We start from the raw sequence: 24,193 nt of genomic DNA, 5'->3' as shown, positions 1-24,193 counted from the left end.
TTTTCTTTGCAGAAACACTCCAAATCTGTCAGATTGCGAGGGCATCTCCTGTTTACAGCCCTCTTCAGATCACCCCACAGATTTTAAATCGAATTCAGGTCTGGGCCATTCCAAAACTTTAATCTTCTTCTGGTGATCTGGTGAGAGACTAATCTTGTGGGTACCATTAAAAGCACTCTATAATCACCCATAATTTTATGAGCACTGACGGGTAATATAATTTGAATTATTTTGTTACAATAGAACCTGAAAGTGGGTGGGATATGTTGGGCAGAAAGTGAATATGTTGTCCCTGAAGTTTTTGTGTTAAAAAGCAGAAAAAAAATGGACAAGTGTAAGAATTTGAGTGACTTTAACAAGAGCCAAATTGTAATGGCTAAACTACTGGGTCAGAACATCTCCAAAACAGCAGGTCTTGTCGGATGTTCCTGGTCTGCAGATGTCAGAATCTACCAAAAGTGGTCCAAGGAAGGAAAACCGGAGAACCTGCGACAGGGTCATGGACAGCCAAGGCTCATTTGATGCCCAAGGGGAGAAAAGGTTGGGCTGTATGTGTCTGATGCAATAGAAGAGCTACTGTAGCTCAAATTGCTGAAAAGGTCAATGCTGGTTCTGAGAGAAAAAAGTGTTAGAACTGCAACTGCAGTTCCAATCTGTTCTTAGGAAATGGAATTTGATGTATACATACTTTCTCTATAGTTTTAGAGTTTCATTGTGCTTGTTCTCCTGATGAAGTGCGCCATTGACCCACGAAATGCGTTGAAGTTTTCAGCAAGCAACCTGAATGGGCCATGGATGACGAGTAAAGCATGATATGATATACAAACCAATTTAAGCTGTATGAGAATATTATATGTATTTATAGAATTTTAATACAGCCTAAAGGGGTTGTAAAGACAGAAGGCTTTTTATCTTAATGCATTCCATGCATTAAGATAAAAAAAAAACCTTCTGTGTTCAGCAGCCGCCCCAGCACCCCCTAATACTTGAGCCCCATCTCTCCCCAGCGATGTCCATGAGCACCTCAGCTGTCTGGGACTCTCCTGGTTGGCTGAGACACAGCAGTGGTGCCATTGGCTAACTGACTTTGACAGCAGTGGGAGCCAATCAGGAGAGAGAGGGGGTGGGGCCGAACAGGGGCTCCGTGTCTGAATATACACAGTGAGCAGTGACTAGGGAGCCCCCATAGCAAACCGCTTGCTGTGGGGGCACTCGACAAGAGGGAGGGGCCAGGAGCACAGAAGAGATACCCAAGAAGAGGATCCGGGCAGGTAAGTATAACATGTTTGTTATTTTTAGAGAAAAAAAACAAGACTTTACAATCACTTTAATTGTTTCAACATCTGTAAGAACAAAATTTCACTTTAGTTATTTTTTGTGTGGTACCGTTAAAGTCCCGATTTCTCTAGTTAGGTCATGTGAATGTTAGTTCATGCCTTGATCGGTGAGGGCTGTTTTGAAGAAAAAAAAATTATCTACTCAATATTAGGGGGGTGGTCATAATCTTATGGCTGATCGGTGAATGACTTGGAGGCATAGATAGCCAGCTTATTCCATTCAGAACTTAATCTTTGTCCAAATCTTGTTCCCAGTTAGTCATGTAAGGTAGCTTTTCAGATTTCGAGTTGAGCAAGACATATGTTGCCAAAATATGACCTGGTATCTTGATGACATTTCTACAAAGATCAGGGCCATCTTTAATATTGATTGGACCCTGGGCAAACATTTTCTTGGGTTCCACCCCCCCCCCCTGCTAGATTCAAAATCAGTTTTCTGCAGCAGATCAGGCAGCGATTGCGATTGGTTGCCAGAGGTTACAGCATATCATTACCACTTGCCGATTGGTTGCTAGAGGTTACTGCACATTACTGCATACTGGTTGCTAGTGGTTACTGCACATCATTACCGCTGACTGGTTGCTAGAGGTTACTGCACATCATTACCGCTCACTGATTGGTTGCTAGAGGTTACCGTACATCATTACTGCTAACTGGTTTCTAGAGGTTACTGCAAATCATTCTTGCTCACAAATTGGTTGCTAGAGATTACAGCAGATTATTACTGTTCACTGATTGTTTGCTAGAGGTTACTGCACATTACCTCTGCATCAAATTGTGGGTGTGGCCAAACTGCACTAACTTTGAGGCATTGTTACATACCAGGAGTTCAGGAGTGAACTATATACAGAAGAGTGCGCTAAGTACAGAGTGCAGGGTCGTGCTACATGCAGGGGAGGGGTGGGCTATGTGCAGGATTGAGGGGTAGGCTATGTGCCGAGCTGAGGGGTGGGCTATGTGCAGAATGCATAGTTGAGGAGTGTGCTGCACATCCAAGTCATCCCCCCCCCCCCCAAAAGAGAAACAAAGCTCTCTTCCCCTCGGATTCCAGTTTGGAGCTCCCCCCTCCCCCAAGTATAGACATTTTATTCAAAACACACCTAGAAAACAACAATGGTGCTTCAGAAGAGCAGCTACAACTCACAGCATCATGCCCATGCAGGCTGTCGGCTTCCGTCAGTGTAGATGCCCCGCCCCCTCTGCTCTCACAGAGATCGATGTGTGAAGCAGGCAGGGAGGGTTCTGAATGGCAAAAGGGAGAGGATTGCTGTCGACTGAAAATACAGACGCGCTCCTTTCTCGAAGGACAGTAGCAAGCAGCTAGCATAATCAGCGCTGGATGTAGTGCAACTCTGGCGGGCAGCTGCTTTGGGCCTCCCCAACAATGACTGGGCCTAGGGTAGTTGCCCCATTTGCCCTGCGTTAAAGACGGTCCTAACAAAGATACTCCATTGACATCATAGTCGTTAAATCTGATCGATGTTCTAAGGCATGTAAGAAATGCAATAGGCTGTAGCATTTAACTGTGTATTCAGAAAGCGGGGAAAGTCTCCCTGCTGTCAGAATACAGTAGAACAGTGGGAGCATTCCCTTATCTAGCTGAAATGTGTGGATGGGGGAATCCTGCTGGCTGAATGAAAAAAAAGAAGAACAGTCTATGGCCAGCTTAAGGCTCCATTCCCACCTAGGCACTTTGGTGTGACAAGCGCTCTACGAGTTTGTTTGCGCTAATTTGCTACGATTTGACAAGCGACAATCATGGCAAAATCGTGCCACTATTGGGGTGCTATTTAAAGTAACAGGATCGCAAGCACGTCCCGCGTTTCGTGGCGATTCAGTCCGCTATCTGGAACGCCTAGGTGTGAACAGAGCCTTAGACACTGTACCAGTTATGAAGTAGTACAAAGCTGAGTAATGTTTGTAAGACACTGAATAAGTGCAATCTAACTCTATATATGTGTTTGCTTTAAATTAATTTAGCAGTATTAGCAGTATTTCAACTACAAGGAACTATTGCAAAAACAATAAAAATTATACATTTATCTGTGCCTTCTTTTATAAAACTCATCATTTATTGCTGCTTGGATAGGATAGCTTTGGAATGGTCACATTATATTTTGCTTCTGAAAATCTATCAAACTGTATACAATTAAAATATAATTATTTTCAAATTACATTTAGTATTGTTCTAAAATATTCCATAGGGGAATTATTGCACAGAAAATCATTCCACTGCATTGCAGCACTCCTAGAAATTATAAATGATGCAGTCTTAATAGGATCTAAAGAAAAAAAAAAAGCAGGTATATAACGACAGACACATACAAAATAGGGGCAGCAGCAGATACAGCATTAATTGTAAATGTAAATCATATGTGTGCAAACCTTTTTTAGAAAATGTATAATGTAAATGTAGTTAACAAAACCTTTAGAATAATCACTTTATAGTCTCTTGGAAGTTTCTATTAGATAATAGTGCAGTGTGACGTAAGTGTAGATGCTACAAAAGGAACATTTACATAAAGTAAATTTAAGTGTTTGCTTATAACTGCAGCATTTGTCCACATTTGCCAAATTCCCAAAGCATCCTCTAGCTCAAACTGTACTTGTGTATACATAATATTCAAATTCATATAGATAAACCATTTTAATCTAAGCTCACTGTAGACAGAGTTTCTAGCAAAAGGGTTAAAGTCTAACTCCAGATTTCTTATACCTTTAAATAGTTCATTTGGATCAAGCTAGTATAAACAAACTTCACTTCACTAACCGATGCACCCACTGGAAGCACTGTATAAACTATATTGGCTACATACAGTATATAGCACTGTGTTCTGGGAGCGGAAAGGGGACTTCTCTTCTCGGGAAAAAAAACGAGTTGTGCTGAGCACTGCTGTTCTGCTTCCTCATTCTAAACATCAAAAGTGTGATTTCTATAACTTATCAAGTTGCGGAAAGATAGCAGTAACTCACAATTTCAGCAGAGGTAGCAGACAGTGACTTCATCCAAATGACATCTTACAGATTGTAGAAAGCTTTAATCCAAAACTTGTGCAGATCTTTACAGAATGAAAACCCAGATAGGTGAAAAGATTATAATAATATGTCCAGCTCTAGCAGTATACATGTAATCACAATGTAGACTATAGCATACTGAGCCACGATAGAGACAATATTGTCAAAGAAACAATGCAAGTGTGATATAATAGCTGCTCAGCCATTCACAGGAAGGCTTGTATTTCAACGAATACAGGGCTTTCTCTGTTTGGCTGAGTTGGAGAGGTGGGTGGATGAGATCACAATCTCCACCTCAGCCAGAGGAAGCTTTGTATTCATTAATGAAATACATTTTCTGTAAAAGGCCTGAGCAGCGTTCAGCCTGATTGAATTTTGTTCACAGCGCTGTATACTGTATGTAGCGTATGTTATGTACAAATTAAACAGAACTCCCAGTGGGTGCATCTGTTACTAAAGGAAATTGTTCATTGAACCGGCTTGGCCCAAACAAACTATATAAATCTCCAGCTGACAATATGTTTTACATAAAGCTTTTTCTACATGTTCCATGATACAAGCGTAGCCATTTAAAGTACATTCCAGGGAATAAATAAAATCAGTACATCTCAGAAATACATAAATGTTTACCCATGTTTTATCTCTTTAAGGCTGCATTTGCAAGTGCAGTGGGCAGCAGGCGGGGGGGGGGGGGTTGTTTACATGCTGTGGTCACAATGTTTTGCGCCTGTGGCAAAGTTTACCCAACGTGTAGCAATCGGCAGGAGGCAAGCCTGCCAAATGATTCACATTCAAACAAACGGGGAAGTGCTGAAAACTTACTGCAACTGTGTGCATTCCATGCGTTAGCGCCACATTTGTTGACAAAAATAGGATTAAAACAGGAGGTGAGGGGGCATCACATCCCTTTCTCACTGCCTGTCAGTATCCTCTGAAGCAAGAGCCAATTGGGCTTCAGAGGAAAATGAGATTTAGACGAATATCTAAATCTACCCTTAAATATGCTACAAGTAAAGAAAATACACATTAAATTGTGTGTGGAGTCTTTTTACCTCTGAAATCTTAAGCAGCATTGTCAGCCCCAACTACTGGACTACCGAATTCCAGGTATCCCCACCCCTTTCCATTTGCGTGCATTGATTTGTTCCATATGTTGCTGCCTTGACCACCAAGTTTCTCCCCACACATTGCATGTAGGGAAAGGGCTCTTAGGACATGTAATACTGAGGTCATGCCTATGCCTATACAACATTACCTCTAAGCAGTTGCCCCTGCAAGAATTTTGCAAGCCTGGTGATGAAGTAACAGAGTAATAAATGCTGTTTCACAATACAGAAACAAGATAAAAGAAAAGAATAATGCAAGGACATGCTCTCGAATATGAGGGAGGTTTGGAGAAAAATTTGGGTTATGCAACTGCTCAGTTATAAAACAGTAAGAAGTAACAATTCAATATGGTAGTCTGACCAGCTGTTGTAATGGCTTTTACAACATACTATTTTAAAGAGAAAGTCCACCCAGAACTTTACTGTACAGAGAAGGGTTAAAGTTTGACAGTTTTTATTGCAGTTATTGACCTCTGGATTAAGTATTCAGGTAAGTTGATGTTTCAAATAACTAAAGCAATTGGGTTATTATGACAGTTAAGCATCTATAATTTTGGGGAGAGTCCTCAAACAGCAATGGCAGGCTTTATGGTTGTTATGGTGTTATGGGTTTATGGTCCCATAACAAGTTAGCAACCCCTGTGACTGAACCGTCCCACACTGCGCTTGAGTGCTTCCGTCAGTATATGCTTCCTGTGGCTGTCCGGCATCGAGTTTTAAAAGTACAATACACATTAGCCCAAGTGTAAACACATCCCCACAGTAGTTTGCTAGCAGACAATAGGTGTGTTAATTAACACAATTAACAATGTGTGGAAGACAGGTGGTTGAGCTGATGATATTACCATCTGCTAGGAGTCTGACTGTGTGGAGCAGTCCTTATTGGTAATGGACAGCTAGGCCCTAAACAGGGACCCATAGTCAGTAGGCAAGAGGCTAGCCTGCAGTCCCCTCCAAAAGCCTCTGTCCTAGGTGAGTCTATAACAGTGTTTCTCAACTCCAGTCCTCAAGGCGCCCCAACAGGTCATGTTTTCAGGCATTCCATTATTTTGCACAGGTGATTTGATCAGTTTCACTGCCTTAGTAATTACCACAGCCATTTCATTTGAGGGAAATCCTGAAAACATGACCTGTTGGGGCGCCTTGAGGACTGGAGTTGAGAAACACTGGTCTATAACAACCCCATCTAAACCCAAATACAGACCTGTAATACAATGCAGCTTAATCACCCCAAGATGAGGTAGCTGCATTCGATTTCTATTTTTCAGGCTTTGTTCCGTTATTTTCACCTGTTAATTTTGTTAATAACACTTTTCCTGTCCCTGCGTGAGTATACTCACTCCTCCCTACTGGATCTATGAAAAGAGCCATGATCACTAGCCAAGCTTGACTTCAAACATGTCTGCCTTCTCTTTATCTTACATGAGAAATGGGTAGATTTTTAGCGTACAGTAGGAAGATAACACTTTGGCACTCAAGAAGGGACAAGGACACTGCACTCCTGGCAAGATCAACGGGTACTTTCAGTGCTTGCTAAAAAAGTTCTTAGCCCGAAAAAATAAAATGAATGCAGCCACCATATCCAAGGACTGGTAAGCTACAATTCATTACATTTTTTTGTTCTTTGGTTTAGTAATCCTTTAACCACATTACATAACACTGTAATGAAAATAAAACTAAACCTGAGCTAACCAGTAAAAAAAGTACAGAACAAAGATAGGGTGCTAATTTGTAAAATATCCTATACAAATACCCATGTCCCACCATTCCAAAGATCCAACTTCCTAAAGGAAAACTCATTGCATTACTGGCTAAAGATGATTATATACTGTACATGACAACAGTGCAAGCAGCCAGGAAATTTTACTGTCCCTAAACTGAAACATTTTTTTACTGAGTGCACTGAAGATAAAAGTGCTTCACCCTACTGGGTGATTGATTGGGCATACTGGGATGATGTAAGTTCTGTACATACGTATGGGAATTACTTTACAGCTTAGTGTAAATTCTTGGCATGTCTTGGGTGCCAGAATGATGTAACTCCTGTATACACATATAGGAGTTAATTCATCCTGGCATCCAAGTTATGCCAAGACTTTACACTGAGCTTGGCATATACAGCTCACTGTATGCGCAGAAGAAAATTTCTACCAGCTAAGACAGAAGCTTTTATGTCTCAGGTAGGCATACACAGCCTCTTCTCCAATTAAAGCCTACCTTCTAGCAATTTTTATCCAATACAAAATTATACATAACTGTAGTGTTGCGCTTTTTACTGCACCAAACAAGCTCCACTCCATAAAATAGTCCAAAAAGTCACTCTTGGCCTGTAATAGTAGCTTGTTAACTCAAGGTTCTTGAAACTTCCAATAGACAATGGGTGGTGGATAAACTGAAATACAAGCGAAAAGAAGGGGAAGCACAGACCTTAGTGCAGTTAATCCTTTTATTGTGACTCAGTAAGGAAATAAAATGTTCACTTTTTGCAGAAAGAGTACAGGCACTTCAATAGTAGATGTAGTTCGGTGAGAAGGTATGTCTGTATGCTGGTTGGTATCCCGTGTGTGAGCCCGCTGAACAGCTGACAAATATAAAAAAGCCGGCGATCCCGAGTCTGTCAACAAATCCACAGAGCCAGCATCCCAGGGTATGCTGAGGGGCCTAAAGAGCACTGATAATGTGCAGTATGTTCGATCACAAGCAGGGTAGGCTGGCTGTGCTTGCAGCTGTAGGGAACCTTGGGTAGCTTACACAGAAGTAAAAGGAACACCGGCAGCTACAGAGACTTAAAGTGGTTGTAAACCCTTGCATATACCCCGTGAATAGACTGGCCTCGGGTGATAAATAAAGATGAATCAATCCTCCTTCATACGTTGTACCTGTTTATCTGCAGCAATCTCTTCTCTACAGCTGTTCAAAGTGCAAAAATAATACAGTTTACATGAGTGTTCAGAAAGAAGGTGACAAGCATCTGCAGTCATACAAAGCACAGCTCAGAGAGGAGAGCTCTGAGAGCTGATTGGAGGGAAGGGACAAACCCCCCTTTACCCAGCACACAGGAACAGAGGCGGTCAATCACAGGCTGTGTGCTGGAGATCCTTGCACTATGATCTATTTACCTCTTGGTGTCAGGAAAATTTGGCAGAAGTGATTCATGCAGACAGAAATGACACTTAGTGCTCTGGACTGAGACAGCTACACACTATAGAGGAATATGCTTTGTACATATTTTACATCTGAGGTTTACAACAACTTTAAAAAGTGGTATACACCACTGCAACATGTTGTCATGGTAATAGTGACGCTAGGCATACCCTGTAGCTTTCTCTTCTGTGGAAGCTACCCAAGGTTCCTCACAGCTGCAAGGGCAGCCGGCCTCTCTAAGCAGCCAGTTTACACTGCCCATAATCAAACATGCTGCACACCATCAGTGTTCTTTGGACCTCTCAGCATAACCTGGGTTGCCAGCTTTGTGGTGGTGTTGACAGGTGTGGGATCGCTGGCTTCATTTTACCTGTCAGCCACTCAGCGGGCTCACACACGGGAAACCAACCAGCATTTAAAGAGTATACCTCCTCACTGCACTTCACATACTATTGATGTGCCTGTGCACTTTCTGCAAAATGTCAGTGTGATGATTTTATTTTCTTATTGAGTCACAATAAAATGATTAACTGTTCTACGGTCTGTGCTTCTACTTCTTTTCTCTCGCAGCAGTTTTTTTTATAAAAATGTACTTTTCTTCTGCTTTAACTGAAAGATTGACAAGACCAAAAGATATACAGGTGCATCTAAAAAAAATAGAATATCATCAAAAAGTTAATTTATTTCAGTAATTCAATTCAAAAAGTGAAACTCATTATATAGATTCATTACACACAGAGCGATACATTTCAAGCATTTCTTTCTTTTCCTTTTGGTGATTATGGCTTACAGCTAGTGAAAACCCCCAAATTCTGTATCTCAGAAAATTAAATTATTACGCAAAACCAATAAAAAAGAAAAAATTAATACAGAAATGTTGGCTTACTGAAAAGTATGTCCATGCACAGTATAGTATGCACTCAATACTTGGTCAGGGCTCCTTTTGCTTGAATTACTGCATCAATGTGGCATAGCATTGAGGCGATCAGCCTGTGGCACTGCTGAGGTTTTATGGAAGCCCAGGTTGCTTTGATAGCGTGCTTCAGCTCATCTGCATTGCTGGGTCTGGTGTCTCTTATCTTCCTTTTGACAATACCCCACATATTCTCTATGGGGATTGGGTAAGGTGAGTTTGCTGGCCAATTAAGCACAGCGATACCATGATCATTAAAGCAGGTATTGGTGCTTTTGACAGTGTGGGCAGGTGCCAAGTCCCACTGGAAAATGAAATAAGCATCTCCATAAAGCTGGTCAGCAAAGGGAAGCATGAAGTGCTCTAGAATTTCCTGGTAAAAGGCTGCACTGACTTTGGACTTGATAAAACACAGTGGAACAACACCAGCAGATGACTTGGCTCCCCAAATCATCACAGACTGTGAAAACGTCACACTGGACCTCAATCCATCAACTTGGATTCTGTGCCTCTCCACTCTTCCTCCTGACTCTGGAACCTTGATTTCCAAATGAAATGCAAAATTAATGAAAGAGGACTTTGGACCACTAAGCAACAGTCCAGTCCTTTTACTCCTCAGCCCATGTAAACCACTTCTGATGTTGTCTCTGGTTCAGGAGCGGCTTGACACAGGGAATGCAACAGTTGTAGCCCATGTCCTGGATACATGTTTGTGCGTTGGCTCTTGAAGCACTGACACCAGCCGTAGTCCACTCCTTGTGAATCTCCCCCAAATTCTTGACTGGCCTTTGCTTCACAATTCTCTCAAGGCTGTGATTATACCTGTTGCTTGTGCATCTTTTTTTACTACACTTTTTCCTTCCACTCAACTTTGCAATAATATGCTTGAATACAGCAGTCCGTAAATAGTCAGCTTCTTTAGCAATGACCTTTTGTGACTTGCCCCCCTTGTAGAGGGTGTGAATGACTGTCTTCTGGACAACTGTCAAGTCAGCAGTCTTCCCCATGATTGTGTAACCTACTGAACCATTACAGGTGTTCTGAGTTAAAGCGGCATTCCACCTAAAAGTGAAACTTTTGCTTATCTGACCCCCCCCCCCTCTGGTGCCACGTTTGGCACCTTTCGGGGTGGGGGGGGGGGGGGGAGGTGTCTGTTTTTGAGAGGTACTCTATCACTACTTCCGTCGGACCTTGCCTGCTGTCGGGTCAGTAGGAGAGCATAGCCACACCTTGCGCATGCTCAGTGGGGACCCAGTCGTGAAGCCGAAAGGCCTCCCTGCCGGGTTCCCTTACCGGCAATGGCGGCGGCAGCACCTGACCGCCGATTAAAACAGCTGCGGTGCCAACATTATAGGACTCCAGGACAGGTAAGAGTCCTAATATTAAAAGTCAGCAGTATACAGTATGTGTAGCTGCTGATTACATTTTTTGAGGGGAAGGCGGAACTCCGCTTTAATTAGCTGATTAGAGTGTGACACCGTGAGTCTACAATATTGAACTTTTTCATAATATTCTAATTTTCTGAGATATTAGAATTTTGGGTTTTCACTAGCTGTAAGCCATAATCATAAAAATCAAAAGAAAACAATGGTAGAAATATATAACTCTGTGTGTAATGAATCTATATGAGTTTCACTTTTTGAATTGAATTACTGAAATAAAGTAGCTTTTTGATGATATTCTAATTTCTATTAGATGCACCTGTATACGTATAATAATGATGTGGATGGGTTTTGGGGTATTTCTCTATGTTCTTAACTATCCTGGTACATGGTTATACTTTTGACCAAGTGCAATATTTCTCTTATCTAAACTACATTAGGCAGGTAGACTTACTGCTTTTAATTTGGTCCAGTACACAGACACATACTCTATAGAAAACCTTGTGTTACCATAAAACAATCTAACTAAGCTGATAACTGGCCTGTGTATGCACATTAACATGGACACAAATGCCCATATTGGAGTGTTTGCACCACTGTACCAGATTCAACCTGCAAGGGGTGATGCATGTAAAATCGAATTATGGTTTATGATGACAGGCAAATGCAATAGGAGAGATAGGTCACAGAGGGACCCAAAATGGCTCATAGCCGGCGTTCTGCTTGAACTCCAGTTAAACATATTTTTGTAGTTTTTGATACTGTAGAGAAGGGATAAAACTTCTATTTGTGCTGCCCATTTTCCTATTGGAGAAATTTCCCTCCATGTGATTGTCAGAAAATGAAGTGAAGGAAAACCTCTACAACAAGAACAAAGACAGCAATTTATTTGTCTAGAGTTTGTCTTTAAGCCCAGAACAACAAAAGCATAAATCAACTTTAAGCATTAGAAGAATAAACCAAGGGAGCGTCTGTATTGCTAAAATAAAAATACATTTGCTAAATGTATGTCTTTTCCAACATGCAAGCACCAACAAATTGCCCATGTTCTTTTCATTTAATTAATAAGACCAGTCAGTTGTACCATCATTGCGGAGGCAGAAAAATATTCTCAAATTCTTTAAAGTCCTGACTTTACCTGCAGAACTTCACGGTTGTGGGGTAACTGGTCTACAAAAACGTACATACCTTTTTGTGGTAAATACTACAAATCCCTCTATCCAGATCAGGCAGTTTGATAAGATAACCATGGATCTGGCTAAAAACACTGCTGTCTGAAAACAGAATTTCTGACACAGCGTCAAGCCGCATGTTGATTTGACTGGGGAAAAAAAAGATAATTGGAAATACAAGTTAAAATGTAATCAGGCACACAATTTAATGAAAACATGATTAACATACAGCTACAGCATGCGCTCTACTATTATCTAATTCGAACATTTGTACATTGATAACGTATGCCAAGTATTTTGTCAATTTTGCACACTGTGTAGTATTAGCACTGTCAAATTACACAGCACTTAACATATATATTGTACATTCACATGAGTCCCTGCCCTCAAGGAGCTTACAGTATAAGGTCCCTAACTACATACACATACTAGGGACAATTTAGACGGAAACCAATTAACCTACCAGCATGACTTTGGAATGTGGGAAGAAACTGGAGTACACAGAGGAAACCCATGCAGGCACAGCAAGATGGACACAAATGTAACATCCTCTGGCAGGTAGAAAAGCATTTTTAGCTGTATATTTAGCAATTTGCTTGAAATTTAGCTTTAAGAATTCATATACTGTAAATAACTGCCCCCCCCCCCGGAGCTGCCTAATAAATTTCTTTTAAAACCTGTGTGGTGTGTTTTTTTTTATTAACACTTTATTTTCTTAGGTGAATACCCCATACTCATTCACATAGGGTGGGGGGGCCGGGATCTGGGGGCCCCCTTATTAAAGGGGGCTCCCGGATTCCGATACGCCCCCCACCCGCAGACCCCAACAACCAACGGCCAGGGTTATCGGGAAGAGGCCCATGTCCTCATCAACATGGGGGCAAGGTGCTTTGGGGTGGGGGGGCCCGCAGGGCGCCCCCCTTCCTCAAGGCACCAACCCCCCCATGTTGAGGGCATGCGGCCTGGTACGGTTCAGGAGGGGGGGGGCGCTCGCTTGTCCCCACCCCCTTTCCTGACCGGCCAGGCTGCATGCTCGGATAAGGGTCTGGTATGGATTTTGGGGGGGAACCCACGCCGTTTTTTTCATTTAAAATTTGGCGCGGCGTTCCCCCACAGGATTCATACCAGACAGCTGTCAGCACTGCCTGTCGCTCATCGCGAAAGGAAAAAAAGTTTTCTTTTCCCAATGAGTGAGCCAGCGCGACATGCACAGTACCCTGTCGCCGAGAACCAGCGCGATCTCGCGGTCAGGTACTGTATGGATTAGAGCCTGGCCTCCATCCCCTCTGCCTCACTGTTACCATATAAGGATTATCCCTCACAGTGATAGGCCGATAGTGAGACACGTGGTGAAAAAGGGTAGCGTGAAGCTTTTAACCACAGGAGCTGGTCAAAATTTGCATACCTAAGCATCCTGGACTCAGGGCTTCCAAGATTCTGAACAATTATGAACTGAGACACAGGCACTCAAAGGCACTTGCAATGACATACCATTGACACTTTATCAATGCTCATGTGACCCTATATTTTTTTTAAATGATCATTTAATTTTAATCCATGACGGGAAATAAATTTACAAAAAGCTCAAATGTGTCCGAAATAATGGCAAAAGTACTCTGCATGTACAGTGCCTTGAAAAAGTATTCATACCGCTTGAAATTTCCCCTTTTTTCATGTTACAACCAAAGAGAGTTTTACCTTCTATATGTTTACATGGTAATTGGAGGTATCCCAAACTCTAAGGCCCCTTTCACACTGGGGCGGGAGGTGTGTCGGCGGTAAAGCGCCGCTAATAATAATTTACCGTCGTTTTAGCGGTGGTATTCGGCCGCTAGTGGCCGAGAAAGGGTTAAGAACCATCACAAAGCGATTTGCTGGCGGTATAACTGCGCTGCCCCATTGATTTAAATGGGCAGGAGCGGTGTGTACACCGCTCCTTTGCCGCTCCGAAGATGCTGCCAGCAGAACTTTTTTTTCCCGTCCTGCTAGCGCACTGCTCCAGTGTGAAAGCTCCCGGGCTTTCACACTGGAGACACAGCAGCGCCTGTTTCGGGTCGGTTTGCAGGCACTATTTTTAGCACAATAGCGCCTGCAAACTGGCCCAGTGTGAAAGGGGTCTAAGTGATCCACAAAATGGGGTGGTAGGACCACTCAGAGGAGTATACTGTGTGATATCCAAAATAATGTTTTTAAATTGTAATGTTGGCTATATGTAAAATAAACTTTTAAGTCTTTTTAAAAATTGTTGTAATGTTTTGTGACGGTACTGGGGAAATCCTATTTGCCCCACCCCTCTCTTTCTATATTAAAACACATATTTGGGATATTGGTACCTTTATTTCCTGATTTATAGATACACCTGAGCAGTTATTCAGCAAACACATAAATGTATTTTATTGGGATTTTATGTGATAGACCAACACAAAGTGGCACATAATTGTGAAGAGGAAGGAAAATGATAAATGGTTTTCCAATTAAATATCTGAAAAAGTGTGTATTTTTATTCTGCCCCCTTTACTCTGATACCCCTAACTAAAATCTAATGGAACCAATTGCCTTCAGAAGTCACCTAATTAATAGAGTCCATCTGTGTGTAATTAAATCCCAGTATAAATACAGCTGTTCTGTGAAGCCCTCAGAGGTTTGTTAGAGAACCTTAGTGAACAAACAGCATCATGAAGGCCAAGGAACACACCAGACAGGTCAGGAATAAAGTTGTGGGGAAGTTTAAAGCAAGGTTAGGTTATAAAAAAAAATATCCCAAGCTTTGAACATCTCACATGGCGCTCCACCTAAACTGACAGGCTGGGCAAGGAAAGAATTAATTTAGAGAAGTAGCCAAGAGGCCCACGGTAACTCTGGAGGAGCTGAGATCCACAGCTCAAGTGGGAGAATCTGTCCACAGGACAACTATTAGTCAGGCACTCCACAAATCTGGCCTTTATGGAAGAGTGGCAAGAAGAAAGCCATTGTTGAAAGAAAGCCAAATGAAGTCCCGTTTGCGAGAAGCCATGTGGGGGACACAGCAAACACGTGGAAAAAGGTGCTCTGGTCAGATGAGACCAAAATTGAACTTTTTGGCATAAAAGCAAAACGCTATGTGTGGTGGAAAACCAACACTGCACATCACCCTGAACACATCATCCCCACTGTGAAACATGGTGGTGGCAGCATTATATTGTGGGGATGCTTTTCTTCAGCAGGGACAGGGAAGCTGGTCAGAGTTGATGGGAAGATGGATGGAGCCAAATACAGGGCAATCTTAGAAGAAAACCTGTTAGAGTCTGCAAAAAAATTGAGGGGCAGAGGTTCATCTTCCAGCAGGACAACAACTGTAAACCTAAGGCCAGAGCTACAATGGAATAGTATAGATTAAAGCATATTCATGTGTTAGAATGGCCCAGTCAAAGTCCAGACCAAAATCCAATTGAGAATCTGTGGCAAGACTTGAAAATTGCTGTTCACAGACGCTCTCCATCCAATCTGACAGAGCTTGAGCTATTTTGCAAAGAAAAATTGGCAAAAATCGCACTCTCTAGATGTGCAAAGCTGGTAGAGACATCCCCAAAAAGACTTGCAGCTGTAATTGCAGTGAAAGGTGGTTCTACAAAGTATTGACTCAGGGGGGCTGAATACAAATGCACGCCACACTTTTTACATTTATTTGTAAAATATTTTGAAAACCAGTTATCATTTTCCTTTCATTTCACAATTATGTGCCACTTTGTGCTGGTCTATCACATAAAAACCCAATAAAATACATTTGCATTTTTGGTTGTAACATGACAAAATGAGGAAAATTTCAAGGGGTATGAATACTTTTTCAAAGCACTGTAAAAAAAAGATTGCCTATTTGTTTTTTTCACTGCCTTTACCAGAAGTCTGCATAAAGCTTGAGGTAAACATGCAGGCATTTTTTAGTAGGATTCCTAGGTGTCATTTCTGTGTTTAAAAGAAGCTTATGGCAAAATGGAGGCAATTTAACTAAAGTAAAGCAGACCGAATCTGGAGCATTTGTGAATGGCAGCCAATTAGTTTCCATCTCCAACTTGTTCAGTTAAACTTGAAAATGAAAGATAGGCTGATTTGGTTACTATGTTCAACTGCTCCAGGCTCTGTCTACTCCAGTTTTGATGAATTCTACATAATGTTTCTTATTATACCAAGTAAACTAAAAATGTTTAGAGTGAAAGCAAAACTACCGCATAGCACTGATATTGAAAGATATTATACTAAAGAAAAACAAGTGGGTAAGGACTGAATTTAACATACCCCAAACATTATATGTTTTTAAGGCCACAGACCCTGGAGAATAAAATGGTCATTGTTGCAATTTGTTATGTTGCACGACAACATCCCTTGTGATAGCATGGGTTGTGACAGGTCTAGGGTATACTAGATCCCATGTCTCTCCTCTGGCCTCCAAAGCATCTGATCAAATTGAGATCAGTTTGATCAGATGCATTCACAAGTAAAACAACAAGTGGAAATCCTCATCACTTCTGGTTTCTGGCCTCAAGCAGAGCGAGGAATAACATCAGTTCCTCTCACTGTGTCTGGGGAAGCTGATGCTGCCAGTTCCATCCTCACTGGGCTCCTTAATAAGACAGGAAAAACCGGTAAGGGTGGCGGTGGCCCCCCGTTCAGTCGCCTGTAAAAGTAATCCAGTGGCTGTATAGGGAGGGAATAGCCTGCTGTAAAAATTATACCAGGATCAAGGTTGTAGCCTCATCCATGATCCCACTATAACCACTTAAACCATTTATAAATGGCCTAAGGACAGGAAGTGGTTAAATATACCCAAACCCAAGAAAAAAAATGTAATATACTGAAGTTCATCAGTCCTTAGAAGTGGTGGCTGCAATAGTTTTCTTTTTTTTTTTCAGGCTAAGTACATTTTGTATAAGTACAGAAAAATTCCCGCTGATCCTATTAAAAAAAAAAAAAAAAAAAAAAAAACCTCTCTGTTCACTGAACTGAAATCTCAAACAATGTCATTGGCTTTCCCAGCTTTCGTCTGTAAACTACAGAACACCAATACCCTATGTAATGTAGATGAACTGAGGGGAAGGTGTTTAGAGCCAAAACCAAATCACGAGATCAGGCTAGGTTGATAACATTGCCCATCCATGCATATGGTACAGTGAGTGAGTGTGGTCACTCTAAATCAGGAATCGTGTTATTGGCAGGATTACCAAGTTATAATAAAGGGAAAAAAGCCCCAAAAAATAAAACTAAGACAGCCTACAGTATATTGTTTTTTTGTTTTGAGCTTCAATACCCTTAGTTAATTTTCCAATACTTTCCACAAATTAAGAGCTTCACTATAAATAATATACTCAAGTAAAATCAATAAAGGTGTAAAACGTTTTTCAAGCCAATTTACTCATTCTGGACAGGACGTTTTGTTCTATTAACTGCTGGATCTTGGATGCGGATATAATGCTTCACAGTATGACACTAAGTGAACTAAGTGTCTCATTAACAGCCTGTGTTAGACGTTCTACAGCACAGACCTCATTTCTTTAAGTCATTACAAGGACAATGATATTAAACCACTTTTTAAAACCTTGTAAACTAATGGCTCAAGATTTTTCTGTGCTTAACCACTTCTTGATCAAAAGTTTTCTACTCTGTACTGACCAAACTGTTCTTCCCAGATGCTCAAATCTCCCAGGAGACCCCTTTTTTGTTTTTTGCATTATGACTTAACAAATTAAACATTGCTTTTTCTGTTGTTTCCTCCATGCAATTAATGCAACCTAAAAAAATGTACTCTGAAATAGAATTGTTTAGCACTCCTGAGCTTATTCGAATTTACCACCATCACCGGCACCATGAGCTCGGAAGGGACGGTATACCTGTGCCATCCCTTCAGAGCTCTGTGCCGCGGTCCTAAACTCCTGTGCGCATGTGCGGGAGTGAAGTCATTGCAGCGCGGCCAATCAGACGGCCCGAGGAAGGGTACCCGGAAGGAAGACTGGGTGAAGGTGGAAGCGTCTGTTAGCGCTCACAGCACGGTGCTGCAGGGCTTCATTCTAAGGTAAGTATTTCATATTGTGCCTTTACTTTGCAGGGTTTTTTTTTTTAAAAAAAAGAAAATTTGGCACGGTTTAGTTCCTCTTTAATGTTTGTGTCACTGACCTGAAACAAGTATGCATATCTGGAAAATCAAACATCTTTATTTTCATACTTGGCAAGGAACACAAATTACTGAAATAAGACGGTAAAGATGACAGCCAGGAATTTAGCATTTATAGAATGAAAAGTAGCAACGGCAGATTGCATGTCTATGTACGAAAAGAGAGCCTTTAACCACTTTAGTCCCCAGTGCCATTTTAAAGTGGCCCTCAAATAGTAGCCGTTTGTCTTGGTGCCATTTTAAAGAGGCCGCAGGGACACGTGGTCCCCATGGGTACAGGGTGGGTAAGCGCTGGAACCGCTCACTGGCTGTGACAGGTGGCTTCTAGAAAATGATCAGCTCCTGGGCCTTTGATCCACTCTGTGAAAGCAAAAGTAAACACAGCAGTTCCATGTTTTTTTTGAGTGACGTCACAACACCTATTCATTATAGAGGGTCCTGGCTGCAGGCAGGCAGCCTATAGATGTGGATGTTGGTGCAGCAGCTGCATATCAAAATCTGACATCTTGGGAAGGGAAAAGAGGTAACAAACCTCAGGACTTATAAGGTGTTTAGTACGGAGATTGAAACTCACTAGTAGCATATAAAATCAATAATTTTTATTTATAAAGATAAAAAACATCAGAACAAGAATTCATCCATATCAAAAATCGCTTATCCTATACAGGCATATTTTAGCAAAGCACTACCACTCTCAACATGTTTTACTCAATAGAGCTTCCTCAGGAGATTCTGGTGTGACACTTTATATGCTATAGACAAAACAAAAAGATTGAAATAAGTATCTCATGTTAATATTACATTAATACAATAACATGTAAAACACGCGTGTTGGCATATATATTAGAAGACATGCAGTTATTTGAGAAATAGTAAACAAAATATCAAAGTATAGGGTATAAAAATGCATGGATGCATGAAGGACTGAACCTCACCAAGGCTGCTTAAGGTCAATAGATAATATGTTCCGATAACGCTTCTTCAGTACTTCAGTACTTCTGCAAGTACTGAAGAAGTGTTATCAGAACAACGGGATGTTTTGTGCACCAATGGAACCTATATCTCTCCAACCTTATTATCTATTGACGTTAAACAGCCTTGGAGAGATTCAGTCCTTCATGCATCCATGCATTTCTATGCCCTATACTTTGATATTTTGTTTACTATTTCTCAAATAACTGCATGTTTTCTAATATATATGCCAACACGCATGTTTTACATGTTATTGTACTAATATAATATTAACATGAGATACTTATTTCAATCTTTTTGTTGTCTATAGCATATAAAGTGTCACACCAGAATCTCCTGAGGAAGCTCTATCGAGTGAAACATGTTGAGAGTGGTAGTGCTTTCTTAAAATATGCCTGTATAGAATAAGTGATTTTTGATATGGATGAATTCTCATGTTTTTTAACTTTTTCCTTTCCAGTTTGTTTGAATAAATTTCTATTGGGATATTGTGTTCTATTTGATTCCTTCATCTTGCTCTATAAAACAAAATCTGACATACTGTATGGACAGGAGCAGGTGCACGGATCCAAGCGCACACTGTATGCGTTTAGATCAATGCATCAGCTCTTGTCCGCATGTCAAATTGCAGCCTCTGCACCTGCATCTACCTCTATAGGCTGCCTACATGCAGCTCAGGGCAGCTGTAAATGCAAAAACAAAGGACGGTCTCCATGCCTGTCTGGATGAACTCTAAGTTGCAACAATGACATCACATGATCTGGATGACATTTGCGTTTGCTGCACTAGCATCAAACACTCATGTAAGCAAAAGCAAGGACATTTAAATCTTTAGCCATCGCATAACTGTGAAAAATATCATAGTTATGCAAATTTGTACCCTCATTTAACCAACTTAATGTTGTGTCATTGTTATATTAACCATTTATACAAACCGTTATTCCATCTCCATGCGCATAACAAAGTAGCATCAAAAGAGAACGAAGCTCATCCAAAGTAAAATGCATACATTTACTTTGAACTATACTTTTCGGCTATGTTATATAAAAATCCCACTAATGTGATATAACTTTAAATAGCAGACTTTATTGATCATATTTTAGGGCAAATTTATGAGGGTGCGCAAATTCTGCAAATATTGCGATGGAACAAATGACAGAAAAATTCAAATTTTTCACAAAAATTTACTATTTATTATCAATAAATGCTAAGGAAATAAAAATATATGTATCCAAATTTTCTACGAAATTAAAGTCCTACTGTCCTGGGAAAAAAAAACCAAGTTAGACTTACCGGTAACTTGTTTTCCAGAAGTCTTTCAGGACAGCACCTGAGATAGCGACTCCACCCACCGGAAACAGGAAACACCTTCTTCCTCCAAACTTTAAAGGGAGGCGCCTCCCTACCATACCTCAGTTGTAGTAGAGAAGACCTCCGGCCCCGGCTGGAACACATAAACACATACGTTAGTCACAGCATAGTATATACAATACAATAGGGCGGGATGTTGCTGTCCTGAAAGACTTCTGGAAAACAAGTTACCGGTAAGTCTAACTTGGTTTTTCCCAAGGCGTCTTTCAGGACAGCACCTGAGAGGATAACAGAGACTTACCCCCTTAGGGCGGGACAACAGCTTGCAGGACCTTTCTGCCAAACGCCTGATCATTAGCAGATGTGAGGTCCAGCCTGTAATGTTTCACGAATGTGTGAAAACTTGACCAAGTTGCCGCCTTGCAGATTTGTTCAGGGGTGGCACCAGCTCTCTCTGCCCAAGTGGCCGCTAATGCTCTTGTTGAGTGTGCAGAAATTCCTGCAGGAGGAGACACGCCTGCATGCGAATAAGCCTCTGAAATGGCTAGCTTCAGCCACCTTGCTAAAGAGATTTTAGAAGCCTGGCAACCTTTCCTGTTGCCTGAAAATAACACAAACAGAGAATCTGAACGTCTAAAGAGCTTTGTCCTTTCCAGGTAACATAACAAAACTCTTCTAACATCCAACATGTGAAAACAAGTCTCCTTCTCCCCTACTGGGTTGGGGCAGAAGGTCGGAAGTACAATGTCCTGAACACGATTTTGTACTGAAGCTACCTTTGGTAAGAATTTCTGATCTGTTCTAAGTATAACCCTATCTGGGAAGATAGATAAATAGGGTTCCTTAACTGATAAAGCATTAAGCTCACTGATCCTGCGTGCAGAGACCATGGCAATCAGAAACACAGACTTAAAAGTGAGATATCTGAGTGGCGCTTCTTCCAAAGGTTCAAAGGGACTCCTTGTTAGAGCCTGGAGGACTATCGACAGATCCCATTTGGGAAACAACTTAAGTGGTGCTGGTCTGGATCTCGTAAGGGATCTGAAAAATCTGGTTACCAATGGATCTGAGGCCACAGATCTTTCTAGGAACACTGCTAGCGCAGCCACCTGTACCTTCAAGGTACTAACTGCTAGTCCCTTGTCAGCACCAACCTGTAAAAATTCCAGAATGGTAACAAGACTCCCTGGGTCCTGGTCAGATGAATTACACCACGTATTGTAAACCTTCCAGACCTTGGAATAGATATTTCTAGTCACCCTTTTCCTACTGGATAATAGCGTTGAGATTAACCGGTTGGAAAAACCTTTGCTCCTTAAGAGCTGCTCTTCAGATACCAAGCAGTGAGCGCCAAAGTGGCTACCTCTGGGTGATTTACTGGTCCCTGAAATAGTAAATCGTGCCTGAGGGGCAGATGCCAATAAGGCCTGACCGCCATTTTCAGAACGGTTGAAAACCAAACCCTTCTCGGCCAAAAGGGCGTGATTAGGACAACCGGTACCGTTTCCCTTTGAATTTTTCTTAATACTAAGGGAATTAACTGAAATGGGGGGAAAGCGTAGCAGAGATGGAATCTCCATGGATACGCCAAGGCATCTGTTCCTAGTGACCCGTCGTGATTGCTTAGGGAAAAAAATTGCGGAACCAAGGCATTCTCCTTTGAGGCGAACAGGTCCACCTCTGGCAGCCCCCACTTCTCGACAATCATGGCGAAAACCTCTGGGTTCAGCGACCATTCTGCTTCCCGAATGGGGTTTCTGCTCAGGAAATCCGCCACTCCGTTCAGGGATCCCTTTAGATGGACTGCTGATAACGACAGCAAGTGTCCTTCTGCCCAACGGAGAATGCTCATGGCTAGTACTTGCAGCGATTTGCTCCTTGTACCTCCCTGCCTGTTTATGTAAGCCACTGCCGTGGCATTGTCTGTTAGTATTTGAACATGCTGGGCCTGAAGCCCCTGAGCAAATGACTTCAGAGCCAAGTCGATCGCCTTGAGCTCTCTCCAGTTTGAGGACTTGGTCGCCTCTTTCCTGGACCAGTTTCCTTGAGTGAAACCTTTTTCTAGGTGGGCTCCCCAACCCCAGGAACTGGCATCGGTTGTCAGCCTTTTTTTGATTGGAAAGGCCCAGACTAACCCCTCCGATAGGATATCCTGCCTTTTCCACCACCATAGTGACCTCTTCACTTGGGTTGGAACTCTTACCTCTGAGTCTAGGGATTCTAAATTGTGATCCCAAGATCTCAGAAGAAAAGCCTGCAGATGTCTGAAGTGTAGTCTTGCCCACTGAACAGCTGGCATTGACGAAGTCAGAACCCCCAGGGCTGACATGACCAATCTTACCGTCAGCTGCTGGTTGGTCTGCAAAAAAGACACTGTATCCTGGATTTTTCCTTTCTTCTCTGAAGGAAGAAACATTTTTTGGCTTACCGAATTTATTATATACCCTAGAAACCGAATCTCCTGAGATGGTTCCAGGGAAGATTTTTGGAGATTTAGGATCCAACCTAGAGACTCCAAATGGCTGCATGCTCTGCTTAAATTGCTCCTCAACTCCTCTCTTGAGGGGGCGAAAAATAGCAGATCGTCTAAGTAAGGAATTACTGCGATTCCCTGAAGACGCAGCGGAGCTAGGGCCTCTGCCATTACTTTGGTAAAAATTCGGGGTGCGGATGATAGCCCGAAGGGTAGGGCTCTGAATTGCAGATGCTGAATTCTGCCTTCCAACCTTACCGCCAACCTGAGAAACCCCTGGGACTGGGATGAGATTGGAATATGCAGGTATGCATCCTTTAGATCCACTGACGCCATGAAACAACCTGGAGTCAGAATATTTCTGGCGGTGAAAATTGAGTCCATCCTGAACCTTCTGTATTTGATGGCTCTGTTTAGTGGCTTTAAATTTAGAATTAAACGAAATCTTCCTGTTGGTTTTTTTACCAGGAAGACATGTGAATAGAAGCCCTCGTGCCATTCCTCTGGTGGCACTGGGATTACTACACCCTGTTGCATTAGTTCCTCCAGAGAGGATTTCATGGCCAGGGCCCTCATTGGATCTCGGGGAGCATTTGTTACCAGAAACCTTCTTGGGGGGCTTCTGGAGAACTCGAGAGTATAACCCTGCGAGAGAGTGGTCAGAATAAACTGATTTGTAGTTATCACTGACCACTGCGGAAGAAACTCTCGTAATCTTCCGCCGACCCGCAGAGATGAGTCATTGTGAGTTTTCGGCCTGTGAAGGAGGACGGAAGAGAATTCCACCTTTGCCCTTCGCCTTTTGCGCAGACCAATTTTTCCTCCTGCCCTGAAACTTACTTTCCTGCTGTTGCTGCTGAGTTTTTTGAGGTCGAAAAAGACGTTTTGGGGTCTGCTTTTTCTTTTTGACCGGAAAGGACTTCTTCTTATCGGCAGTTCTGTCTAGGATATTATCTAGATCTGGGCCAAAAAGAAGGTCACCTGAAAAGGGGATACCACAAAGTTTACTCTTTGAAGCTGTATCACCTGGCCAGGTTTTTAGCCATAAAGCTCTTCTCGCAGCATTTGCTAAAGCTGCAGACCTAGCTGACATTTTGATAGCTTCAGCCGAAGCATCAGCAATATAAGCAACCGCAGAAATCAGGGTAGGAAAGGAATCTAAGATCTCCTGCTTGGGGGAATCTGCCACTATATGAGATCTAAGTTGGTTCACCCAGTATTCCAGA

At 42.0% G+C, this 24,193-nt stretch overlaps 1 protein-coding gene across 1 annotated transcript in view; it reads right to left on the bottom strand.

Moving 5' to 3' along the window:
• MSH3 (mutS homolog 3) overlaps positions 1-24,193 on the bottom strand; it is a 322,177-nt gene that overhangs the window by 159,520 nt on the left and 138,464 nt on the right. The window contains exon 13 of the mRNA XM_073624435.1: positions 12,086-12,218. Coding sequence (XP_073480536.1) covers positions 12,086-12,218 — 133 coding nt within the window. The remainder of the gene's footprint in view (positions 1-12,085; positions 12,219-24,193) is intronic.

The sequence above is a fragment of the Aquarana catesbeiana genome, linkage group LG01 (assembly GCF_042186555.1).
Source record: "Aquarana catesbeiana isolate 2022-GZ linkage group LG01, ASM4218655v1, whole genome shotgun sequence".
Taxonomy (NCBI): Eukaryota; Metazoa; Chordata; class Amphibia; order Anura; family Ranidae; genus Aquarana; species Aquarana catesbeiana.
The sequence above is the reverse complement of the archived record's forward strand: the minus strand, read 5'-3'. Positions and strand labels throughout refer to the sequence as shown.